The following is a 21,609-nucleotide window of genomic DNA, read 5'->3' as shown; positions in this document are numbered from 1 at the left end:
CCCATTGATATCCCACTGTTCCCATTGATCCCATTGATATCCCACTGTTCCCATTGTTCCCAGTTATCCCATTGATCCCATTGATATCCCACTGTTCCCATTGATATCCCACTGTTCCCATTGATCCCATTGATATCCCACTATTCCCATTGATATCCCACTGTTCCCATTGATATCCCACTGTTCCCATTGATATCCCACTGTTCCCATTGATATCCCACTGTTCCCATTGATCCCATTGATATCCCACTGTTCCCATTGATATCCCACTGTTCCCACTGCTCCCATTGATCCCACTGATCCCATTGATATCCCACTGTTCCCATTGATCCCATTGATATCCCACTGTTCCCATTGATATCCCACTGTTCCCATTGATCCCACTGTTCCCAGTTATCCCATTGATCCCATTGATATCCCACTGTTCCCATTGATCCCATTGATATCCCACTGTTCCCATTGATCCCATTGATATCCCACTGTTCCCATTGATATCTCACTGTTCCCAGTGATCCCATTGATATCCCACTGTTCCCATTGATCCCATTGATATCCCACTGTTCCCATTGATCCCATTGATATCCCACTGTTCCCATTGATCCCATTGATATCCCAGTGTTCCCACTGATATCCCACTGTTCCCATTGATCCCATTGATCCCACTGTTCCCATTGATCCCATTGATCCCACTGTTCCCACTGATATCCCACTGATCCCATTGATATCCCACTGTTCCCACTGATATCCCACTGTTCCCATTGATCCCATTGATATCCCACTGTTCCCACTGATATCCCACTGTTCCCATTGATCCCACTGTTCCCAGTTATCCCATTGATCCCATTGATATCCCACTATTCCCATGGATCCCATTGATATCCCACTGTTCCCATTGATATCCCACTATTCCCATGGATCCCATTGATATCCCACTGTTCCCATTGATATCCCACTGTTCCCATTGATATCTCACTGTTCCCATTGATCCCATTGATATCCCACTGTTCCCATTGATCCCATTGATATCCCACTGTTCCCATTGATCCCATTGATATCCCAGTGTTCCCACTGATATCCCACTGTTCCCATTGATCCCATTGATCCCACTGTTCCCATTGATCCCATTGATCCCACTGTTCCCACTGATATCCCACTGATCCCATTGATATCCCACTGTTCCCACTGATATCCCACTGTTCCCATTGATCCCATTGATATCCCACTGTTCCCACTGATATCCCACTGTTCCCATTGATCCCACTGTTCCCAGTTATCCCATTGATCCCATTGATATCCCACTATTCCCATGGATCCCATTGATATCCCACTGTTCCCATTGATATCCCACTATTCCCATGGATCCCATTGATATCCCACTGTTCCCATTGATCCCATTGATATCCCACTATTCCCATGGATCCCATTGATATCCCACTGTTCCCATTGATATCCCACTGTTCCCATTGATCCCATTGATATCCCATCGTTCCCATTGATCCCATTGATATCCCAGTGTTCCCATTGATCCCGTTGATATCCCACTGTTCCCATTGATATCCCATTGATCCCACTGTTCCCATTGATAGCCCACTGTTCCCATTGATATCCCACTGTTCCCAGTGATCCCATTGATATCCCACTATTCCCATTGATCCCATTGATATCCCACGGTTCCCATTGATATCCCACTGTTCCCATTGATCCCATTGATATCCCACTGTTCCCATTGATCCCATTGATCCCACTGTTCCCATTGATCCCATTGATATCCCACTATTCCCACTTACCCCACTGATATCCCACTGTTCCCATTGATCCCATTATTCCAACCCCATAATTCCCTTTTCCCCATCCCCACGTATCCCATTCCCACTATTCCCATTTCCCCACTATTCCCATTTATCCTATTTTTCCCATTCATCCCATTGTTCCCATTTATCCCATCATTCCCATTTTCCCATTCCCAGGCCCACTTATCCCATTCTCACTATTCCCATTTCTCCCATTCCCATTATTCCCATTTTCCCCACTATTCCCATTTATCCCATTATTCCCACTATTCCCATTATTCCCATCCCCATCATTCCCATTTTCCCATTCCCAGGCTCACTTATCCCATTCTCACTATTCCCATTATTCCCATCCCCATTATTCCCCTTTTCCCATTCCCACTATTCCCATTTTCCCCACTATTCCCATTTATCCCATTATTCCCATTCATCCCATTATTCCCATCCCCATTATTCCCTTTTTCCCATTCCCGCTTATCCCATCCCCACTATTCCCGTTTATCCCATTATTCCCACTATTCCCATTATTCCCATCCCCATCATTCCCATTTTTCCATTCCCAGGCTCACTTATCCCATTCTCACTATTCCCATTATTCCCATCCCCACTATTCCCGTTTATCCCATTATTCCCATTTTCCCCAGTATCCCCATTTCCCATAGATCCCATTGTTCCCATTTTCCCATAGATCCCATTTTCCCCTAATATCCCGTTATTCCCCTTATTCCCATTTATCCCGTTATTCCCGTCCCCACTATTCCCATTTTCCCCACTATTCCCTTTTATCCCATTATTCCCGTTTATCCCATTATTCCCGTTTATCCCATTATTCCCGTTTATCCCACTGTTCCCATTTATCCCATTGTTCCCGTTTATTGTTCCCACATATCCCACTTTTCCCATTTTTTCCCTATATCCCATTTTCCCCTATATCCCACGATTCCCCTATATCCCATTCCCATTCCCATATATCCCATTTCCCTTATATCCCATTATTCCCATTTTTCCCATATATCCCATTTCCCCCCTATTTCCCAATTCTCCCCTACATCCCATTTATCCCGATTTTCCCTTAAATCCCAATTTTCCCCTATATCCCATTTATCCCAATTTCCCCTTTTATCCCATTTATCCCATATATCCCATTTTTTCCCTATATCCCTTTTATCCCACACATCCCATTGACCCCATATATCCCAATTTTCTTCTCTATCCCATTTTCCCATATATCCCACTATTCCCTGATATCCCATTCCTACCCCTGTTCCCATTCCCCTATATCCCATATATCCCATTTTCCCATCTATCCCATTTTTCCCATATATCCCGTTCTTCTCCTCTATCCCACCTTTCCCCATTATCCCATTTTCCCCACATATCCCACTATTCCCATTTTCCCCTATATCCCATTTTCCCCTATATCCCACGATTCCCCTATATCCCATTCCCATCCCTGTTCCCATTCCCATATAATCCCATTTTTCCCATCTATCCCATTTTCCCATCTATCCCATTTTTCCATCTATCCCGTTTTTCTCCTCTATCCCACCTCCCCCTATATCCCATGTTGCTCTCTACCCCACTTTTCCCCTATATCCCATTTTCCCCTATATTCCAGTTCCCATTTATCCCATTATTCCCATCCCCATAATTCCCTTTTTCCCATTCCCACTATTCCCATTTTCCCCACTATTCCCATTTATCCCATTATTCCCGTTTATCCCATTATTCCCGTTTATCCCATCATTCCCGTTTATCCCATTATTCCCGTTTACCCCATTGTTCCCACATATCCCACTTTTCCCATTTTTTCCCTATATCCCATTTTCCCCTATATCCCACGATTCTCCTATATCCCATTCCCATCCCCGTTCCCATTCCCATATATCCCATTTCCCTTATATCCCATTATTCCCATTTTTCCCATATATCCCATTTCCCCCCTATTTCCCAATTCTCCCCTACATCCCATTTATCCCATTTATCCCGATTTTCCCTTAAATCCCAATTTTCCCCTATATCCCATTTATCCCAATTTTCCCTTTTATCCCATTTATCCCATATATCCCAATTTTTCCCTATATCCCATTTCTCCCACACATCCCATTGATCCCATATATCCCAATTTTCTTCTCTATCCCATTTTCCCATATATCCCACTATTCCCATATATCCCATTCCTACCCCTGTTCCCATTCCCCTATATCCCATATATCCCATTTTTCCATCTATCCCATTTTTCCCATCTATCCCGTTCTTCTCCTCTATCCCACCTTTCCCCATTATCCCATTTTCCCCTATATCCCACGATTCCCCTATATCCCATTCCCATCCCTGTTCCCATTCCCATACATCCCATATATCCCAATTTTCCCCTATATCCCATTTTCTCCTATATCCCACTGTTCCCATTGATCCCATTCCTATCCCTGTTCCCATATATCCCATATAACCCTTTTCCCTTATATCCCATTTTTCCATCTATCCCATTTTTCCCATCTATCCCGTTCTTCTCCTCTATCCCACCTTTCCCCATTATCCCATTTTCCCCTATATCCCACGATTCCCCTATATCCCATTCCCATCCCTGTTCCCATTCCCATATATCCCACTTTTCCCCCATATCCCATTTTCCCCTATATCCCACAATTCCCATATATCCAATTCCTCTCCCTGTTCCAATTGCCATATATCCCATTTCCCTTATATCCCATTATTCTCATTTATCCCGTTTTCCCCCTATATCCCAATTTTCTTCTCTATCCCATTTATCCCCTATATCCCACTATTCCCATTTATCCCATTTCCCCCATATCCCATTTCCCCCTATATCCCAATTTTCCCCTATATCCCATTTTTCCGTTTATCCCATTCCTCCCATTTATCCCCTATATCCCAATTTTCCCTTATATCCCAAGTTTCCCCTATATCCCTTTTATCCCATAAATCCCATTCATCCCATAATATCCCATTTTAGCCCTATATCCCAATTTTCCCCTACATCCCCTTTTCCCCATGTATCCCATATATCCCATTCCTCCCCTATATCCCATTTATCCCGTAGATCCCAATTTTCCCCGATATCCCATTTATCCCATATATCCCAATTTTCCCATATATCCGATTTATACCATATATCCCAATTTTCCCCTATATCCCATTTCTCCCATATATCCCAATTTTCTTCTCTATCCCATTATCCCATATAACTCATTATCCCATATATCTCATTATCCCATATACCCCATTTATCCCATTCCTCCCATTTATCCCACATATCCCAATTTTCCCCTATATCCCATTTATCCCTTATATCCCAATCTCACTCTATATCCCATTTTCCCATAAATCCCAATTTTCCCTTGTATCCCATTTATCCCATATATCCCAATTTCCCCCTATATCCCATTCATCCCATATATCCCAATTTTCCCATATATCCCATTTCCCCCACATATCCCAATTTTCCCTTGTATCCCACTTATCCCATATATGCCAATTTTCCCCTATATCCCAATTTTCTTCTCTATCCCATATATCCCACTATTCCCATTTCTTCCATTTCCCCCTATATCCCATTTATCCCATATATCCTACTTATCCCATTCCTCCTATTTATCCATTATATCCCAATTTTCCCCTATATCCCATTTATCCCCTATATCCCACTATTCCCACTTATCCCATATATCCCAATTTTCCCCTATATCCCATTTCTCCCATATATCCCATTTCTCCCACATATCCCAATTTTCCTTATATCCCATTTATCCCATATATCCCAATTTTCCCCTATATCCCAATTTTCTTCTCTATCCCATTTATCCCACTATTCCCATTTATCCCATTCCCGCTTATATCCCAATTTTCCCCTATATCCCATTTATCCCCTATATCCCAATTTTCCACTATACCCTATTTATCCCATATATCCCATTTATCCCCTATATCCCATTTATCCCCTATATCCCACTATTCCCATTTATAACATTTTCCCCTATATCCCATTGATCCCATATATCCCAATTTTCTTCTCTATCCCATTTTCCCATATATCCCACTATTCCCACTTATCCCATTTCTCCCATATATCCCAATTTTCCTTATATCCCATTTATCCCCTATATCCCAATTTTCCCCTATACCCTATTTATCCCATATATCCCATTTATCCCATATATCCCATTTATCCCATATATCCCAATTTTCCCCTATATCCCACTATTCCCATTTATCCCATATATCCCAATTTTTCCCCTATATCCCATTTTCCCCCTATATCCCAATATTCCCATTTATCCCATTTTCCCTTATATCCCACTATTCCCATCTATCCCACTTTTCCCCTATATCCCAATTTTCCCCTATATCCCATTTTATCCCTATATCCCATTTTCCCTCTATCCCACCCTTCCCACATTTCCCCGCTCCCGTCCCCGCCGCGCAGCTGCCGCCCCGTTCCCGCCCTCCCACCGGGATTTGGGGTCGGAATTCCCAATTAATCCCAAATCCATCCCCACACCTGCCCCCCGGCCCCGGGACACGGGAAAACCCTGGAAAAACCCCAAAAAACCCTGGGAAAACCTCGGGATGACGGGACCGGAGCCACCCCAAACCCCACGGGGTTTGTGGGGTCGGGATGGCAGCTGAGCCCCGAGCCCGACCCCAAATCCCGAGGGAATTCCGGGATGGGGATGGCAGCTGAGCCCCGAGCCCGACCCCAAATCCCGAGGGAATTCCGGGATGGGGATGGCAGCTGAGCCCCGAGCCCGACCCCAAATCCCGAGGGAATTCCGGGATGGGGATGGCAGCTGAGCCCCGAGCCCGACCCCAAATCCCGAGGGAATTCCGGGATTGGGATCGCAGCTGAGCCGGGCACGGCTGAGGAGCGGGGAATAAAGGAATGGGGCGGGAGCAGCTGGGAAAAATCCCGAAGGCGTTTTTGGGATCGCCGCCCCTCCCCGGCCGGGAAGGGGAGGCAATTAAGGGATTTATGGGATTTTATGGGACCGCAGCCACCGGGAATTCCTGCCGGGGTCGTTACGGGAAGAAGGGAAGGGGGGTGGATTGGACACGCGTGGCAGCTGATCCCAAAAACGGGATTTGGGATTCGAGGTTTGGGGGGAACACGCGGGGATTTGGGGTCAGGAAAAAATGCCGGATTTGGGGTTGGGGAAAGGGAAAATGCCGGATTTGGGGTCATGGAAAGGGAAAATGCCGGATTTGGGATCGGGGAAAGGGAAAATGCCGGATTTGGGGTCATGGAAAGGGAAAATGCCGGATTTGGGGACATGGAAAGGGAAAATGCCGGATTTGGGATTGGGGAAAGGGAAAATGCCGGATTTGGGGTCAGGGAAAGGGAAAATGCCGGATTTGGGATCAGGGAAAGGGAAAACGCCGGATTTGGGGTCATGGAAAGGGAAAATGCCGGATTTGGGGTCAGGGAAGGGGAAAATGCCGGATTTGGGGTCAGGGAAGGGGAAAATGCCGGATTTGGGGTCAGGGAATGGGAAAATGCCGGATTTGGGGTCATGGAAAGGGAAAATGCCGGATTTGGGGTCATAGAAAGGGAAAATGCCGGATTTGGGGTCGGGGAAAGGGAAAATGCCGGATTTGGGGTCATGGAAAGGGAAAATGCCGGATTTGGGGTCGGGGAAAGGGAAAATGCCGGATTTGGGGTCGGGGAAAGGGAAAATGCCGGATTTGGGGTCAGGGAAGGGGAAAATGCCGGATTTGGGATCGGGGAAGGGGAAAATGCCGGATTTGGGGACATGGAAAGGGAAAATGCCGGATTTGGGGTCAGGGAAAGGGAAAATGCCGGATTTGGGGACATGGAAAGGGAAAATGCCGGATTTGGGATCGGGGAAGGGGAAAATGCCGGATTTGGGATCATGGAAAGGGAAAATGCCGGATTTGGGGTCAGGGAAAGGGAAAATGCCGGATTTGGGGTCATGGAAAGGGAAAATGCCGGATTTGGGGTCGGGGAAAGGGAAAATGCCGGATTTGGGGTCATGGAAAGGGAAAATGCCGGATTTGGGATCGGAGAAAGGGAAAATGCCGGATTTGGGGTCAGGGAAAGGGAAAATGCCGGATTTGGGGTCAGGGAAAGGGAAAATGCCGGATTTGGGGTCGGGGAAAGGGAAAATGCCGGATTTGGGGTCAGGGAATGGGAAAATGCCGGATTTGGGGTCAGAGAAAAGGGAAAATGCCGGATTTGGGGTCAGAGAAAAAGGGAAAATGCCGGATTTGGGGTCAGAGAAAGGGGAAAATGCCGGATTTGGGGTCATGGAAAGGGAAAATGCCGGATTTGGGGTCAGGGAAAGGGAAAATGCCGGATTTGGGGTCAGGGAATGGGAAAATGCCGGATTTGGGGTCGTGGAAAGCGGCATTCGGGTATTCGCTATTTCCGGGTCTCATTTCCCGGATTTCCCGGTGGGAATTCTGGGTTTCCCGTGTTTTATTCCCAGATTCCCGGGCCATATTCCCGTTTTCTGCCCAATTCCCACATTCCATTCCCAGGCTCTTGTCCCAGATTCTGTTCCTCTCCCCAGGTTCCATTCCCAGATGTTTTCCCCAGATGTTATTCCCAGATTTCCCCCCAATTCCCGCATTTATCCCAGATTTATTCCAGGATTTATTCCCGGGTTTTTTCCGTACTGTTCCACGGCGAGCAGCCGCGAGTCCAGGCTGCGCCGCCGCCATTCCCACGTTCCATTCCCAACTCCCACGCTCCATTCCCAACTCCCACGCTCCATTCCCAATTCCCACGCTCCATTCCCAATTCCCACGTTCCATTCCCAATTCCCACGTTCCATTCCCAACTCCCACGTTCATTCCCAACTCCCACGTTCCATTCCCAACTCCCACGTTCCATTCCCAACTCCCACGCTCCATTCCAACTCCCACGTTCCATTCCCAATTCCCACGTTCCATTCCCACTTTCCACGTTCCGTTCCCGCATTCCCGGATTTATTCCCGGATTTTATTCCCGGATTTATCCCGGATTTTTTCCGCACTGTTTCACGGCGAGCAGCCGCGAGTCCAGGCTGCGCCGCCGCCATTCCCACGTTCCATTCCCAACTCCCACGTTCCATTCCCAATTCCCACGTTCCATTCCCAATTCCCACGTTCCATTCCCAACTCCCACATTCCATTCCCGTATTCCCGCATTTATTCCCAGATTTATTCCCGGATTTTATTCCCGGATTTCCCCCCGATTCCCGGATTTTTTCCGTACTGTTCCACGGCGAGCAGCCGTGAGTCCAGGCCGCGCCGCCGCCATTCCCACGTTCCATTCCCAATTCCCACGTTCCATTCCCAATTCCCACGTTCCATTCCCAATTCCCACGTTCCATTCCTAATTCCAATGTTCCATTCCCAATTCCCAGATTTAATCCCGGATTTATTCCCGGATTTTATTCCGGATTTCCCCCCAATTCCCGGATTTATCCCGGGTTTTTTCCGTACTGTTCCACGGCGAGCAGCCGCGAGTCCAGGCCGCGCCGCCGCCATTCCCACGTTCCATTCCCAACTCCCACGCTCCATTCCCAACTCCCACGCTCCATTCCCAACTCCCCACGTTTCCGTTCCCAATTCCCACGTTCCATTCCCAATTCCCACGTTCCATTCCCAACTCCCACGCTCCATTCCCGTATTCCCGGATTTATTCCCGGATTTCCCCCCGGTTCCCGGATTTTTTTCCGTACTGTTTCATGGCGAGCAGCCGCGAGTCCAGGCTGTCCTGCTTGCCGCGCATGGCCTGCATGTCGGCCAGCAGCCGCGCCTCGCTGTCCTGCCGCACGCGCAGCTCCTCCCCCTTCAGCGCCGGCACCTGCGCAGCACCGGCAACGGCGGAGGTCGGGAAACGCCGGGAAAACACCGGGAAGAACACCGGGAAAACACCGGGAAAACACCGGGAAAAACTGGTAAAACACCGGCAACGGCGGAGGTCGGGAAACGCCGGGAAAACACCGGGAAAACACCGGGGAAAACACCGGGAAAACACCGGGAAAAACTGGTAAAACACCGGCAACGGCGGAGGTCGGGAAACGCCGGGAAAAACCCGGGAAAACACCGGGAAAACACCGGGAAAACACGGGAAAGCGGAGGTCGGGAAATGCCGGGAAAAACCCGGGAAAACACCGGGAAGAACACCGGGGAAAACACCGGGAAACGCCGGGGAAAACACAGGGAAAACACCGGGAACAGGCGGAGGTCGGGAAACGCCGGGAAAACACCGGGAAAACACCGGGAAACACCGGGAAAACACCGGGAAAAACCGGGAACAGCGGCAGGTCGGGAAACGCCGGGAAAACACCAGGAAAAACCGGGGAAAACACCAGGAAAACACCGGGGAAAACACCGGGGAAACACCGGGAAAACACCGGGAACGGCGGCAGGTCGGGAAACGCCGGGAAAAACCCGGAACAACCGGGAAAAACCCGGGAAAACACCGGGAACGGCGGCAAACCGGGGAGCGGGAAACGCTCGGAATCTTGGGGAACATTTGGGGATTTTTTGGGAATTTCTTTGATTTTTTCCCAGAACGATTCCCATTTTTCCCCGATTTTTCCCCGATTTTTCCCTGATTTTTCCCGATTTTTTTTTTCCCTTTCCGGTTGGATTTTTTGATTCCCCCAATCCCATTTCTTCACCGTTCCTGAGGAATTTTCAGTGATTTTTTTTGAGGAATTTTTAACGGGATTTTCATCATTTTCCCCCGATTTTTTTCCCCGATTTTTTCCCGATTTTTTCCCCCGATTTTTTCCCCAATTTTTTCCCAATTTTTCCCCCGACTTTTTCCCTATTTTTGACCAATTTTCCCCCAATTTTTTCCGTTTTTTTTCCTGATTTTTTCCCGTTTTCCCATTTTTTCACCGTTCCTGAGAAATTTTCATTGATTTCCAGAGGAAATTTTGGTGATTTTTTTTTGAGGAATTTTTAAACGGGATTTTTTTAATTTTTTCCTGATTTTCCCCCGATTTTTCCCTGATTTTTTTCCTAATTTTTCCCTGTTTTTCCCCAATTTTTCCCGATTTTTTCCCCGATTTTTCCCCGATTTTTCCCCGATTTTTTCCCCATTTTTTTCCCAATTTTTCCCTGGTTTTTCCCGATTTTTTCCCCAATTTTCCCCCTATTTTTTCCTGATTTTTTCCTAATTTTTGCCCGATTTTTCCCAGATTTTTTCCCTGTTTTTCCCAGATTTTTCCCCGGGTTTTCCCCAATTTTTCCCCGATTTTTTCCTGATTTTTTCCTAATTTTTCCCGATTTTTTCCTGATTTTCCCCCGATTTTTTCCTTATTTTTTCCCTGTTTTTCCCCGATTTTTTCCCAATTTTTCCCCGACTTTTACCCTATTTTTGACCGATTTTTCCCCGATTTTTTCCAATTTTTCCCCGATTTTTTTTTTCCCTTTCCGGTTGGATTTTTTGATTCCCCCAATCCCATTTTTTTCACTGTTCCTGAGGAATTTTCGGTGATTTTTTTGAGGAATTTTTAACGGAATTTTTTTCATTTTTTCCCCGATTTTTTCCCGATTTTTCCCAAATTTTTCCCGATTTTTTCCTGATTTTTCCCCAATTTTTGCGATTTTTGCCCTATTTTTTTCCCTGTTTTTCCCCAAATTTTTTCCCTGTTTTTCCCCAATTTTTCCCTGACTTTTTCCCAATTTTTGACCGATTTTTTCCCCAATTTTTTCCTGATTTTTCCCCGATTTTTCCCCAATTTTTTTCCCAATTTTTCCCTGGTTTTTCCTGATTTTTTCCTAATTTTCCCCCGATTTTTTCCCAGATTTTTTTCCCGATTTTTCCCAGATTTTTTCCCTGTTTTTCCCGGATTTTTTCCCTGTTTTTGCCCGGTTTTTCCCAGATTTTTTACCGATTTTTTTCCCGATTTTCCCCCGATTTTTTCCTGATTTTTCCCGAATTTTTTCCTAATTTTTGCCCGATTTTTCCCGGATTTTTCCCAATTTTTCCCAGATTTTTCCCCAATTTTCCCCCGATTTTTTCCAGATTTTTTCCTAATTTTTGCCCGATTTTTCCCGGATTTTTTCCCGATTTTTTCCCTGTTTTTCCCGGATTTTTCCCTGGTTTTTCCCCAATTTTCCCCCGATTTTTCCCGGATTTTTTCCATGTTTTTCCCCGATTTTTTCCCGGATTTTTTCCCTGTTTTTCCGGATTTTTTCCCAGATTTTTTCCTGATTTTTCCCGGATTTTTCCTGGATTTTTTCCCCGTTTTTCCCGGATTTTTCCCCGATTTTTCCCGGATATTTTCCGATTTTTCCCCGATTTTTCTCCGATTTTTCTCCGATTTTTCCCCGATTTTTCCCGGATTTTTTCCCGGACTTTTCGCTATTTTTCCCCGATTTTTCCCCGATTTTTCCGCTATTTTTTCCCGATTTTTCTCCGATTTTTCCTGGATTTTTCCTGGATTTTTCCTGGATTTTTCCCAGATTTTTCCGCTATTTTTTCCCGATTTTTCTCCGATTTTTTCCCGGATTTTTCCCGATTTTTCCCGGATTTTTTTCCGATTTTTCCCGGATTTTTCTCCGATTTTTCCCGGATTTTTCCCAGATTTTTTCCCGATTTTTCCCCGATTTTTCCCGGATTTTTTCCCCGATTTTTCCCGGATTTTTCTCTAATTTTTCCACTATTTTTTCCCTATTTTTCCGCGATGTTCCCCCGATTTTTCCCCGATTTTTCCCGGATTTTTCCCGGATTTTTCCGCGATGTTCCCCCGGTTTTTCCCCCGATTTTTCCCGTTTTTTTTCCCGATTTTTCCCCGATTTTTCCCGGATTTTTTCCTGATTTTTCCCGGATTTTTTCCCGATTTTTTCCTGTTTTTCCCGGATTTTTTCCTGATTTTTTCCCCGATTTTTTCCCTGTTTTTCCCGGATTTTTTCCCAGATTTTTTCCTGATTTTTCCCGGATTTTTTCCCGATTTTTCCCGGATTTTTCCCCGATTTTTCCCGGATTTTTCCCGGATTTTTCCCCGATTTTTCCCGGATTTTTCCCGGATTTTTCCCCGATTTTTCCCGGATTTTTCCCCGATTTTTCCCGGATTTTTCCCGGATTTTTTCCTGATTTTTCCCGGATTTTTTCCTGATTTTTCCCGGATTTTTTCCTTATTTTTGCCCAATTTTTTCCTGATTTTTGCCCGATTTTTTCTGGATTTTTTCCCGATTTTTCTGTGATGTTCCCCCGATTTTTCCCGGATTTTTTCCCTGTTTTTCCCGGATTTTTTCCCAGATTTTTCCCGGATTTTTTCCCAGATTTTTTCCTGATTTTTCCCGGATTTTTTCCCGATTTTTCTGTGATGTTCCCCCGATTTTTCCCGGATTTTTCCCGGGATTTTTCCCGGATTTTTTCCCTGTTTTTCCCGGATTTTTTCCCTGTTTTTCCCGGATTTTTTCCCAGATTTTTCCCTGTTTTTCCCGGATTTTTTCCCTGTTTTTCCCGGATTTTTTCCCAGATTTTTCCCTGATTTTTCCCGGATTTTTCCGCTATTTTTCCCGATTTTCCCCCGATTTTTCTCCGATTTTTCCCCGATTTTTCCCCGATTTTTCCCGGATTTTTCCCCGATTTTTCCCGGATTTTTCCGCTATTTTTTCCCGATTTTTCCCCGATTTTTCTCCGATTTTTCCCCGATTTTTCTCCGATTTTCCCGGATTTTTTCCCTGTTTTTCCCGGATTTTTTCCCTGTTTTTCCCGGATTTTTTTCCGATTTTTTTCCCGATTTTTCCCGGATTTTTGTCCGATTTTTCCCCGATTTTTCCGCTATTTTTCCCGGATTTTTCTCCGATGTTCCCCCGATTTTTCCCCGATTTTTCCGCTATTTTTCCCCGATTTTTCTCCGATTTTTCCCCGATTTTTCTCCGATTTTTCCCGGATTTTTTCCTGATTTTTCCCCGATTTTTCCCCCGATTTTTCTCCGATTTTTCCGCGATGTTCCCCCGATTTTTCCCCATTTTTTCCCCGTTTTTTTTCCCGCTTTCCCGTTGGATGCTCCCACCCGCCTGGGCCGGCGTTCCGGGCGCTCCGGGACTCACGCTGGTGACTTTCCTCTTGATGTTCTCCAGGAGCTGCTCCTGGCCGCGCAGGAAGAACGGGTGCTGGAAATTCCGTGTCGTCCTTCTCCGGCTTCACCAGCCCGCCCTGCTCCAGGTGGCAACCACCTTCCGGAAGCCGTCTGCAAAACGGGCCGGGAAAAACGGGGAGAAACGGGGAAAAATGGGGATTTCCACGGGAAAAAGGGGCAAAAAAACCGGAGAAAATGGGGAAAAAATGGCAATTTCCAGGGGAAATGGGGAAAAAACGGGAGAAAATGGGAATTTCCATGGGAAATGGGCAAGAAAACAGGAGAAAACGGGATTTGCCAGGGGGAAATGGAGAAAAAATGGGGGGAAAATGGGAATTTCCAGGAAAAAATGGGGGGAAAACGGGAGAAAATGGGGGAAAATGGGAATTTCCACGGGAAAAATGGGGAAAAATGGGGAAAAAATGGGGAAAAATGGGGAAAAAATGGGAGAAAATCCAGGAATTTTCATGGGAAATGGGCAAACAAATGGAGAAAACGGGAATTTCCAGGGAAAAAACAGGAGAAAATGGGGAAAAATGGGAGAAAAATGGGAATTTCCAGAGGGAAATGGGGAAAAATGGGAGAAAATCCAGGAATTTTCATGGGAAATGGGCAAAAAATGGGAGAAAATGGGAATTTCCAGGGAAAAACAGGAGAAAATTGGAAAAATCTGGAATTTCCAAGGGAAAATGGGGAAAAATAGGAGAAAATGGGGAAAAATTGGAAATTCCAAGGGAAAATGGGGAAAAATGAGAGAAAAGGGGAATTTCCAGGGGGAAATAGGGGAAAAAACGGGAGAAAATGGGGGAAAAATGGGAATTTCCATGGGAAATGGGCAAGAAAACGGGAGAAAACGGGAATTTCCAGGGGGAAATGGGGAAAAATAGGAGAAAATGGGGAAAAACGGGAATTTCCAGGGGGAAACGGGGAAAAAATGGGAGAAAATGGGAATTTCCAGGGGGAAATGGGGAAAAATGGGAGAAAATCCAGGAATTTCCAGGGGGAAACGGGGAAAAACAGGAGAAAATGGGGAAAAAATGGCAATTTCCAGGGGGAAACGGGGAAAAATGGGAGAAAATGGGAATTTCCAGGGAAAAATAAGAGAAAATGGGGAAAAAATGGGAGAAAAATGGGAATTTCCAGGGAAAAATAAGAGAAAATGGGGAAAAAATGGGAGAAAAATGGGAATTTCCAGGGGGAAATGGGGAAAAATGGGAGAAAATCCAGAAATTTTCATGGGAAATGGGGAAAAATGGGAGAAAATTGGGAAAAAATGGGAATTTCCAAGGGGAAATGGAGAAAAAACGGGAGAAAATGGGAATTTCCAGGGGAAAACAGGGAAAAACGGGAGAAAATGGGGAAAAATGGGGATTTCCACGGGAAAAATGGGCAAAAAAACGGGAGAAAATGGGGAAAAAATGGCAATTTCCAGGGGGAAATGGGGAAAAAACGGGAGAAAATGGGGAAAAAAATGGGAATTTCCAGGGGAAAAAGGGGCAAAAAAAACGGGAGAAAATGGGGAAAAAATGGCAATTTCCAGGGGGAAACGGGGAAAAAAACGGGAGAAAATGGGAATTTCCAGGGAAAAATAAGAGAAAATGGGGGAAAAATGGGGGGAAAATGGGAATTTCCAGGGGGAAATGGGCAAAAATGGGAGAAAATGGGAATTTCCAGGGAAATATAAGAGAAAATGGGGAAAAAATGGGGGAAAAATGGGAATTTCCAGGGGGAAAAGGGCAAAAATGGGAGAAAATGGGAATTTCCATGGGAAAAACAGGAGAAAATGGGGAAAAAATGGGGGGAAAATGGGAATTTCCAGGGGGAAATGGGAAAGAAATGGGAGAAAATGGGGGAAAAATGGGAATTTCCACGGGAAAATGGGGAAAAATGGGAGAAAATGGGAATTTCCATGGGAAATGGGCAAGAAAACGGGAGAAAACGGGAATTTCCATGGGAAAATGGGGAAAAATAGGAGAAAACGGGAATTTCCAGGGGGAAATGGGGGAAAATAGGAGAAAATGGGGAAAAACGGGAATTTCCATGGGAAAATTGAGGAAAAAATGGGAGAAAATGGGAATTTCCATGGGAAAATGGGGAAAAAACAGGAGAAAATGGGGAAAAACGGGAATTTCCATGGGAAAACGGGGAAAAACGGGAGAAAATGGGAATTTCCAGGGGGAAACGGGGAAAAAACGGGAGAAAATGGGAAAAAACGGGAGAAAATCCAGGAATTTACATGGGAAATGGGCAAAAAAAAAGGAGAAAATTGGGAAAAAAAGGCAATTTCCAGGGGGAAATGGGCAAAAAATGGGAGAAAATGGGAATTTCCAGGGGGAAATGGGGAAAAAAAACGGGAGAAAATGGGAATTTTCATGGGAAATGGGGAAAAATGGGAGAAAACGGGAATTTCCAGGGAAAAACAGGAGAAAATGGGGAAAAATTGGAATTTCCAAGGGAAAATGGGGAAAAATGGGAGAAAATGGGAATTTCCAAGGAAAATGGGCAAGAAAACGGGAGAAAACGGGAATTTCCAGGGGGAAATGGGAAGAAAACGGGAGAAAATGGGAATTTCCAGGGGGAAACGGGGAAAAAAAACGGGAGAAAATGGGGAAAAACAGGAATTTCCATGGGAAAATTGAGAAAAAATGGGAGAAAATGGGAATTTCCATGGGAAAATGGGGGAAAAACGGGAGAAAATGGGAATTTCCAGGGAGAAATGGGGAAAAATAGGAGAAAATGGGGAAAAACGGGAATTTCCAGGGAAAAACAGGAGAAAAACGGGAGAAAATGGGGAAAAAATGGGAATTTCCAGGGGAAAAACAGGAGAAAATGGGGAAAAATGGGAATTTCCAAGGGAGAATGAGAAAAAATTGGAATTTCCACTGGAAAATGGGCAAAAAAAACCAGGAGAAAATGGGAATTTCCAGGGGAAATGGGGAAAAAATGGGGGAAAATGGGGGAAAAAATGGGAATTTCCAGGGGAAAACAGGGAAAAAATGGGAGGAAATGGGGAAAAAAACAGGGGGAAATGGGGAAAAATGGGGAAAAAATGGGAATTTCCATGGGAAAATGCTGAAAAAAATCCAGGAATTTCCATGGGAGAATGGGAAAAAAAACTGGAATTTTCCATGGGAAAATGGGAAAAATGGGGAGAAAATGGGGAAAACCCGGGAATTTCCAGGGGAAAATGGGAAAAAATGGGAATTTCCATGGAAAATTGGGGAAAAATGGGAATTTCCATGGGAAAACCTGGGAATTTCCACAGGAAATGGACAAAATCTGGGAATTTCCATGGAAAAATGGAAAAAAAAAAGGGAATTTCCATGGGGAAAACCCGGGAATTTCCACGGGAAATGGGCAAAATCTGGGAATTTCCATGGAAAAATGGAAAAAAAAAGAGAATTTCCACGGAAAACCCGGGAATTTCTACGGGAAATGGGCAAAATTTGGGAATTTCCATGGAAAAAATCAGGAATTTCCACGGGAAATGGACAAAACTTGGGAATTTCCATGGGAAAATGGAAAAAAAAGGGAATTTCCATGGAAAAATGGAAAAAAAATTGGGAATTTCCATGGAAAAATGGAAAAAAACTTGGGAATTTCCATGGAAAAATGGGAAAAAAAAGGGAATTTCTATCGGAAAACCCGGGAATTTCCACGGGAAATGGACAAAATTTGGGAATTTCCACGGAAAAAATCTGGGAATTTCCACGGGAAATGGGCAAAATCCAGGAATTTCCATGGGAAAACCCGGGAATTTCCACGGGAAAAATCCAGGAATTTCCACAGAAAAAATCCGGGAATTTCCACGGGAAAAATCTGGGAATTTCCACAGGAAATGGACAAAAGTTGGGAATCTCCATGGAAAAATGGAAAAAAAAGAGAATTTCCATGGAAAACCCGGGAATTTCCACGGGAAATGGGCAAAATTTGGGAATTTCCATGGAAAAATGGAAAAAAAAGGGAATTTCTATCGGAAAATCCGGGAATTTCCACGGGAAATGGGCAAAATTTGGGAATTTCCACGGGAAAAATCCGGGAATTTCCACGGGAAATGGGGAAAAATTTGGGAATTTCCACGGGAAAAATCCGGGAATTTCCACGGTTCCCGCTCCTGGGAGCGACTTCATCCCAAAATTCCGGCACGGGAAAGGAAAAACCCCCCGGAATTCCCGGGAATTCTGGGGCGCCACACGGAGGGAACGGCGGCCGGCCCAATCCCAACCCCCCGGAATTCCCAAAATTCCCAAATTCCCAGATTCCCAAAATTCCCAAATTCCCAGATTCTCAAATTTCCAAAATTCCCAAATTCCGCTCCCGGAATTCCCAAAATCCCAAAATTCCCAGAATTTCCAAATTCCCAAAATTCCCAAATTCTGCTCCCAGAATTCCCCAAATTCCCCAAATCCGCTCCCTGAATTCCCAAAATTCCCAGAATTCCCAAATTCCCAAAATTCCCCAAATCCGCTCCCAGAATTCCCAAAATTCCCAAATTCCACGAATTTCCAAATTCCCAAATTTCCCAAATTCCCAGAATTCCCAAATTCCCAGAATTCCCAAATTCCCAAAATACCCAAAATTCCCAACCCCCCAGAATTCCCAAATTCCCCAAATTCCCGAATTCCGCTCTCAGAATTCCCAAAATTCCCAAATTCTGCTCCCAGAATTCCCAAAAATTCCCAAAAAATTCCCAAAATTCCCCCAAAATTCCCCCAAAAATCCCCAAAAATTCCCCCAAATTCCCAAAATTCCCCAAATTCCCCTCCCAAAGCCCCAGAATGCCCCAATTTCTGCCCCAGCATTCCCGAATTTCCCAGAATTCCCGGAATTCTGGGATTTTTCCGGGATTCACTCACACATGTTGAGCTGCCGGACGAAGCCGATTCCCAAATTCCCCAAAATTCCCAAAAATTCCCAAAATTCCCCAAAAATTCCCAAAATTCCCCTCCCAAAGCCCCAGCATTCCCAGATTTCCACCCCAGCATTCCCGAATTTCCCAGAATTCCCGGAATTCCAGGATTTTCCGGGAATTTTGGGAATTCACTCACACATGTTGAGCTGCTGGACGAAGCCGATTCCCAAATTCCCCAAAATTCCCAAAAATTCCCCAAAAAATTCCCCAAAATCCCCAAAATTCCCGAAAATTTCCCAAAAATCTCCAAAATTCCCCTCCCAAAGCCCCAGAATGCCCCGATTTCCGCCCCAGCATTCCCGAATTTCCCGGAATTCCGGGATTTTTCCGGATTTTTCCGGATTTTTCCGGGAATTTCGGGAATTCACTCACACATGTTGAGCTGCCGGATGAAGCCGATTCCCAAATTCCCCAAAATTCCCCAAAATATCCCCAAAATTCCCCAAAAATCCCCCAAAATTCCCCAAAAATTCCCCAAAAATCCCCCAAAATTCCCAAAAAAATCCCCAAAAATTCCCAAATATTCTCAAAAATTTCCAAAAATCCCCAAAAATTCGCCCAAAATTCCCCAAAAATTCCCCAAAAATCCCCCAAAATTCCCAAAAATTCCTAAAAAATCCCCCAAAATTCCCCCAAAAATCCCCAAAAACTCCCCAAAATTCCCAAAAATTCCCCAAAAAATTCCTCAAAATCCCCCCAAAATCCCCCAAAAATCCCCAAAAATTCCCCAAAATTCCCAAAAATCCCCAAAAATTTCCCAAAAATCCCCAAAATTCCCAAAAATTCCCAAAATTCCCCTCCCAAAGCCCCAGAATCCCCAGATTTCCGCCCCAGCATTCCCGAATTTCCCAGAATTCCCAGAATTCCGGGATTTTCCGGGAATTTCGGGAATTTCACTCACACATGTTGAGCTGACGGACGAAGCCGATTCCCAAATTCCCCAAAATTCCCAAAAATTTCCAAAAAATTCCCCAAAAACCCCCAAATTCCCCAAAAATTCCCCAAAAATTCCCCAAAATGCCCCAAAATTCCCAAAAATCTCCAAGATTCCCCCAAAATCCCCAAAATTCCCCAAAAATTCCCCAAATTCCCCCAAAAATCCCCCAAAAATCCAAAAAAATCCCCAAAAATTCCCAAAATTCCCAACAAATTCCCAAAAATTCCACAAAATTCACAAAAAATTCCCAAAATTCCCCTCCCAAAGCCCCAGAATCCCCCGATTTTGTTCCCAGAATTCCCGAATTTCCCAGAATTCCGGGATTTTTCCGGATTTTCCGGGAATTTTGGGAATTCACTCACACATGTTGAGCTGCCGGACAAAGCCAATTCCCAAAACCCCAAAAAATCCCAAAAATCCCCAAAATTCCCCTCCCAAAGCCCCAGAACCCCCCGATTTCCGCCCCAGCATTCCTGAATTTCCCAGAATTCCCGGAATTCCGGGATTTTTCCGGATTTTTCCGGGATTTTCCGGGAATTTTGGGAATTCACTCACACATGTTGAGCTGGCGGACGAAGCCAATTCCCAAAACCCCAGCCAATTCCCAAAACCCCAAAAATTCCCCAAAAATCCCCAAAATTCCCCTCCCAAAGCCCCAGAATCCCCCGATTTCCCCCCCATCATTCCCGAATTTCCCAGAATTCCGGGATATTTTTCCGGATTTTTCCGGATTTTTCCGGATTTTTCCGGGATTTTCCGGGATTCACTCACACATGTTGAGCTGGCGGACGAAGCCGACTCCCAAATTCCCCAAAATTCCCAAAAATTTCCAAAAAATTCCCCAAAAAACCCCCAAATTCCCCAAAAATTCCCCAAAAATTCCCAAAAATTCCCAAAAATTCCCAAAAATCTCCAAGATTCCCCCAAAATCCCCAAAATTCCCCAAAATTCCCCTCCCAAAGCCCCAGAATACCCCGATTTCCGCCCCAGCATTCCCGAATTTCCCAGAATTCGGGATTTTTCCGGATTTTTCCGGGATTTTCCGGGAATTCCGGGATTCACTCACACATGTTGAGCTGGCGGACGAAGCCGATTCCCAAAACCCCAAAAATTCCCCAAAATTCCCCAAAAATTCCCCAAAAATTCCCCAAAATTCCCCAAAAATTCCCAAAAAATCCCCAAAATTTCCCTCCCAAAGCCCCAGAACCCCCCAATTTTTTTCCCAGAATTCCAGAATTTTCCAGAATTCCCGAATTTCCCAGAATTCCGGGATTTTCCGGGATTTTTCCGGAATTCCGGGATTCACTCACACATGTTGAGCTGCCGGATGAAGCCGATTCCCAAAACCCCAAAAATCCCCAAAATTCCCAAAAAATTCCCAAAAATTCCCCAAAAATTCTCAAAACTTCCCAAAATTCCCCAAAAATTCCCCAAAATTTCCAAAAATTCCCCAAAATTCCCAAAAATTCCCAAAAGTCCCAAAAAATTCCCCAAAAAATTCCCAAAATTCCCCTCCCAAAGCCCCAGAATGCCTAGATTTCCGCCCCAGCATTCCCGAATTTCCCAGAATTCCGGGATTTTTCCGGATTTTTCCGGGATTCACTCACACATGTTGAGCAGCCGGACGAAGCCAATTCCCAAATTCCCCAAAATTCCCAAAAATTCCCCAAAATTCCCCCCCCAAAGCCCCAGAACCCCCCGATTTCCGCCCCAGCATTCCCGAATTTCCCAGAATTCCGGGATTTTTCCGGACTTTTCTGGGATTTTTCCGGATTTTTCCGTATTTTTCCCCATTTTCCGGGATTCACTCACACATGTTGAGCTGGCGGACGAAGCTGGCCATGTTGTTGTGCTTGAAGAACTTGGGCAGAACCGACTTGGAGAACTGAGCCTGGT

At 45.1% G+C, this 21,609-nt stretch overlaps 1 protein-coding gene across 1 annotated transcript in view; it reads right to left on the bottom strand.

Moving 5' to 3' along the window:
* LOC137466381 (heat shock factor protein 4-like) overlaps positions 1–21,609 on the bottom strand; it is a 65,071-nt gene that overhangs the window by 4,569 nt on the left and 38,893 nt on the right. The window contains 3 exon segments of the mRNA XM_068178138.1: positions 9,497–9,621; positions 13,845–13,975; positions 21,526–21,604. Of these exon segments, the coding sequence (XP_068034239.1) occupies positions 9,497–9,621; positions 13,845–13,975; positions 21,526–21,604 (335 nt within the window).

This window comes from Anomalospiza imberbis, unplaced genomic scaffold (assembly GCF_031753505.1).
Source record: "Anomalospiza imberbis isolate Cuckoo-Finch-1a 21T00152 unplaced genomic scaffold, ASM3175350v1 scaffold_194, whole genome shotgun sequence".
Lineage (NCBI taxonomy): Eukaryota > Metazoa > Chordata > Aves > Passeriformes > Viduidae > Anomalospiza > Anomalospiza imberbis.
The sequence above is the reverse complement of the archived record's forward strand: the minus strand, read 5'-3'. Positions and strand labels throughout refer to the sequence as shown.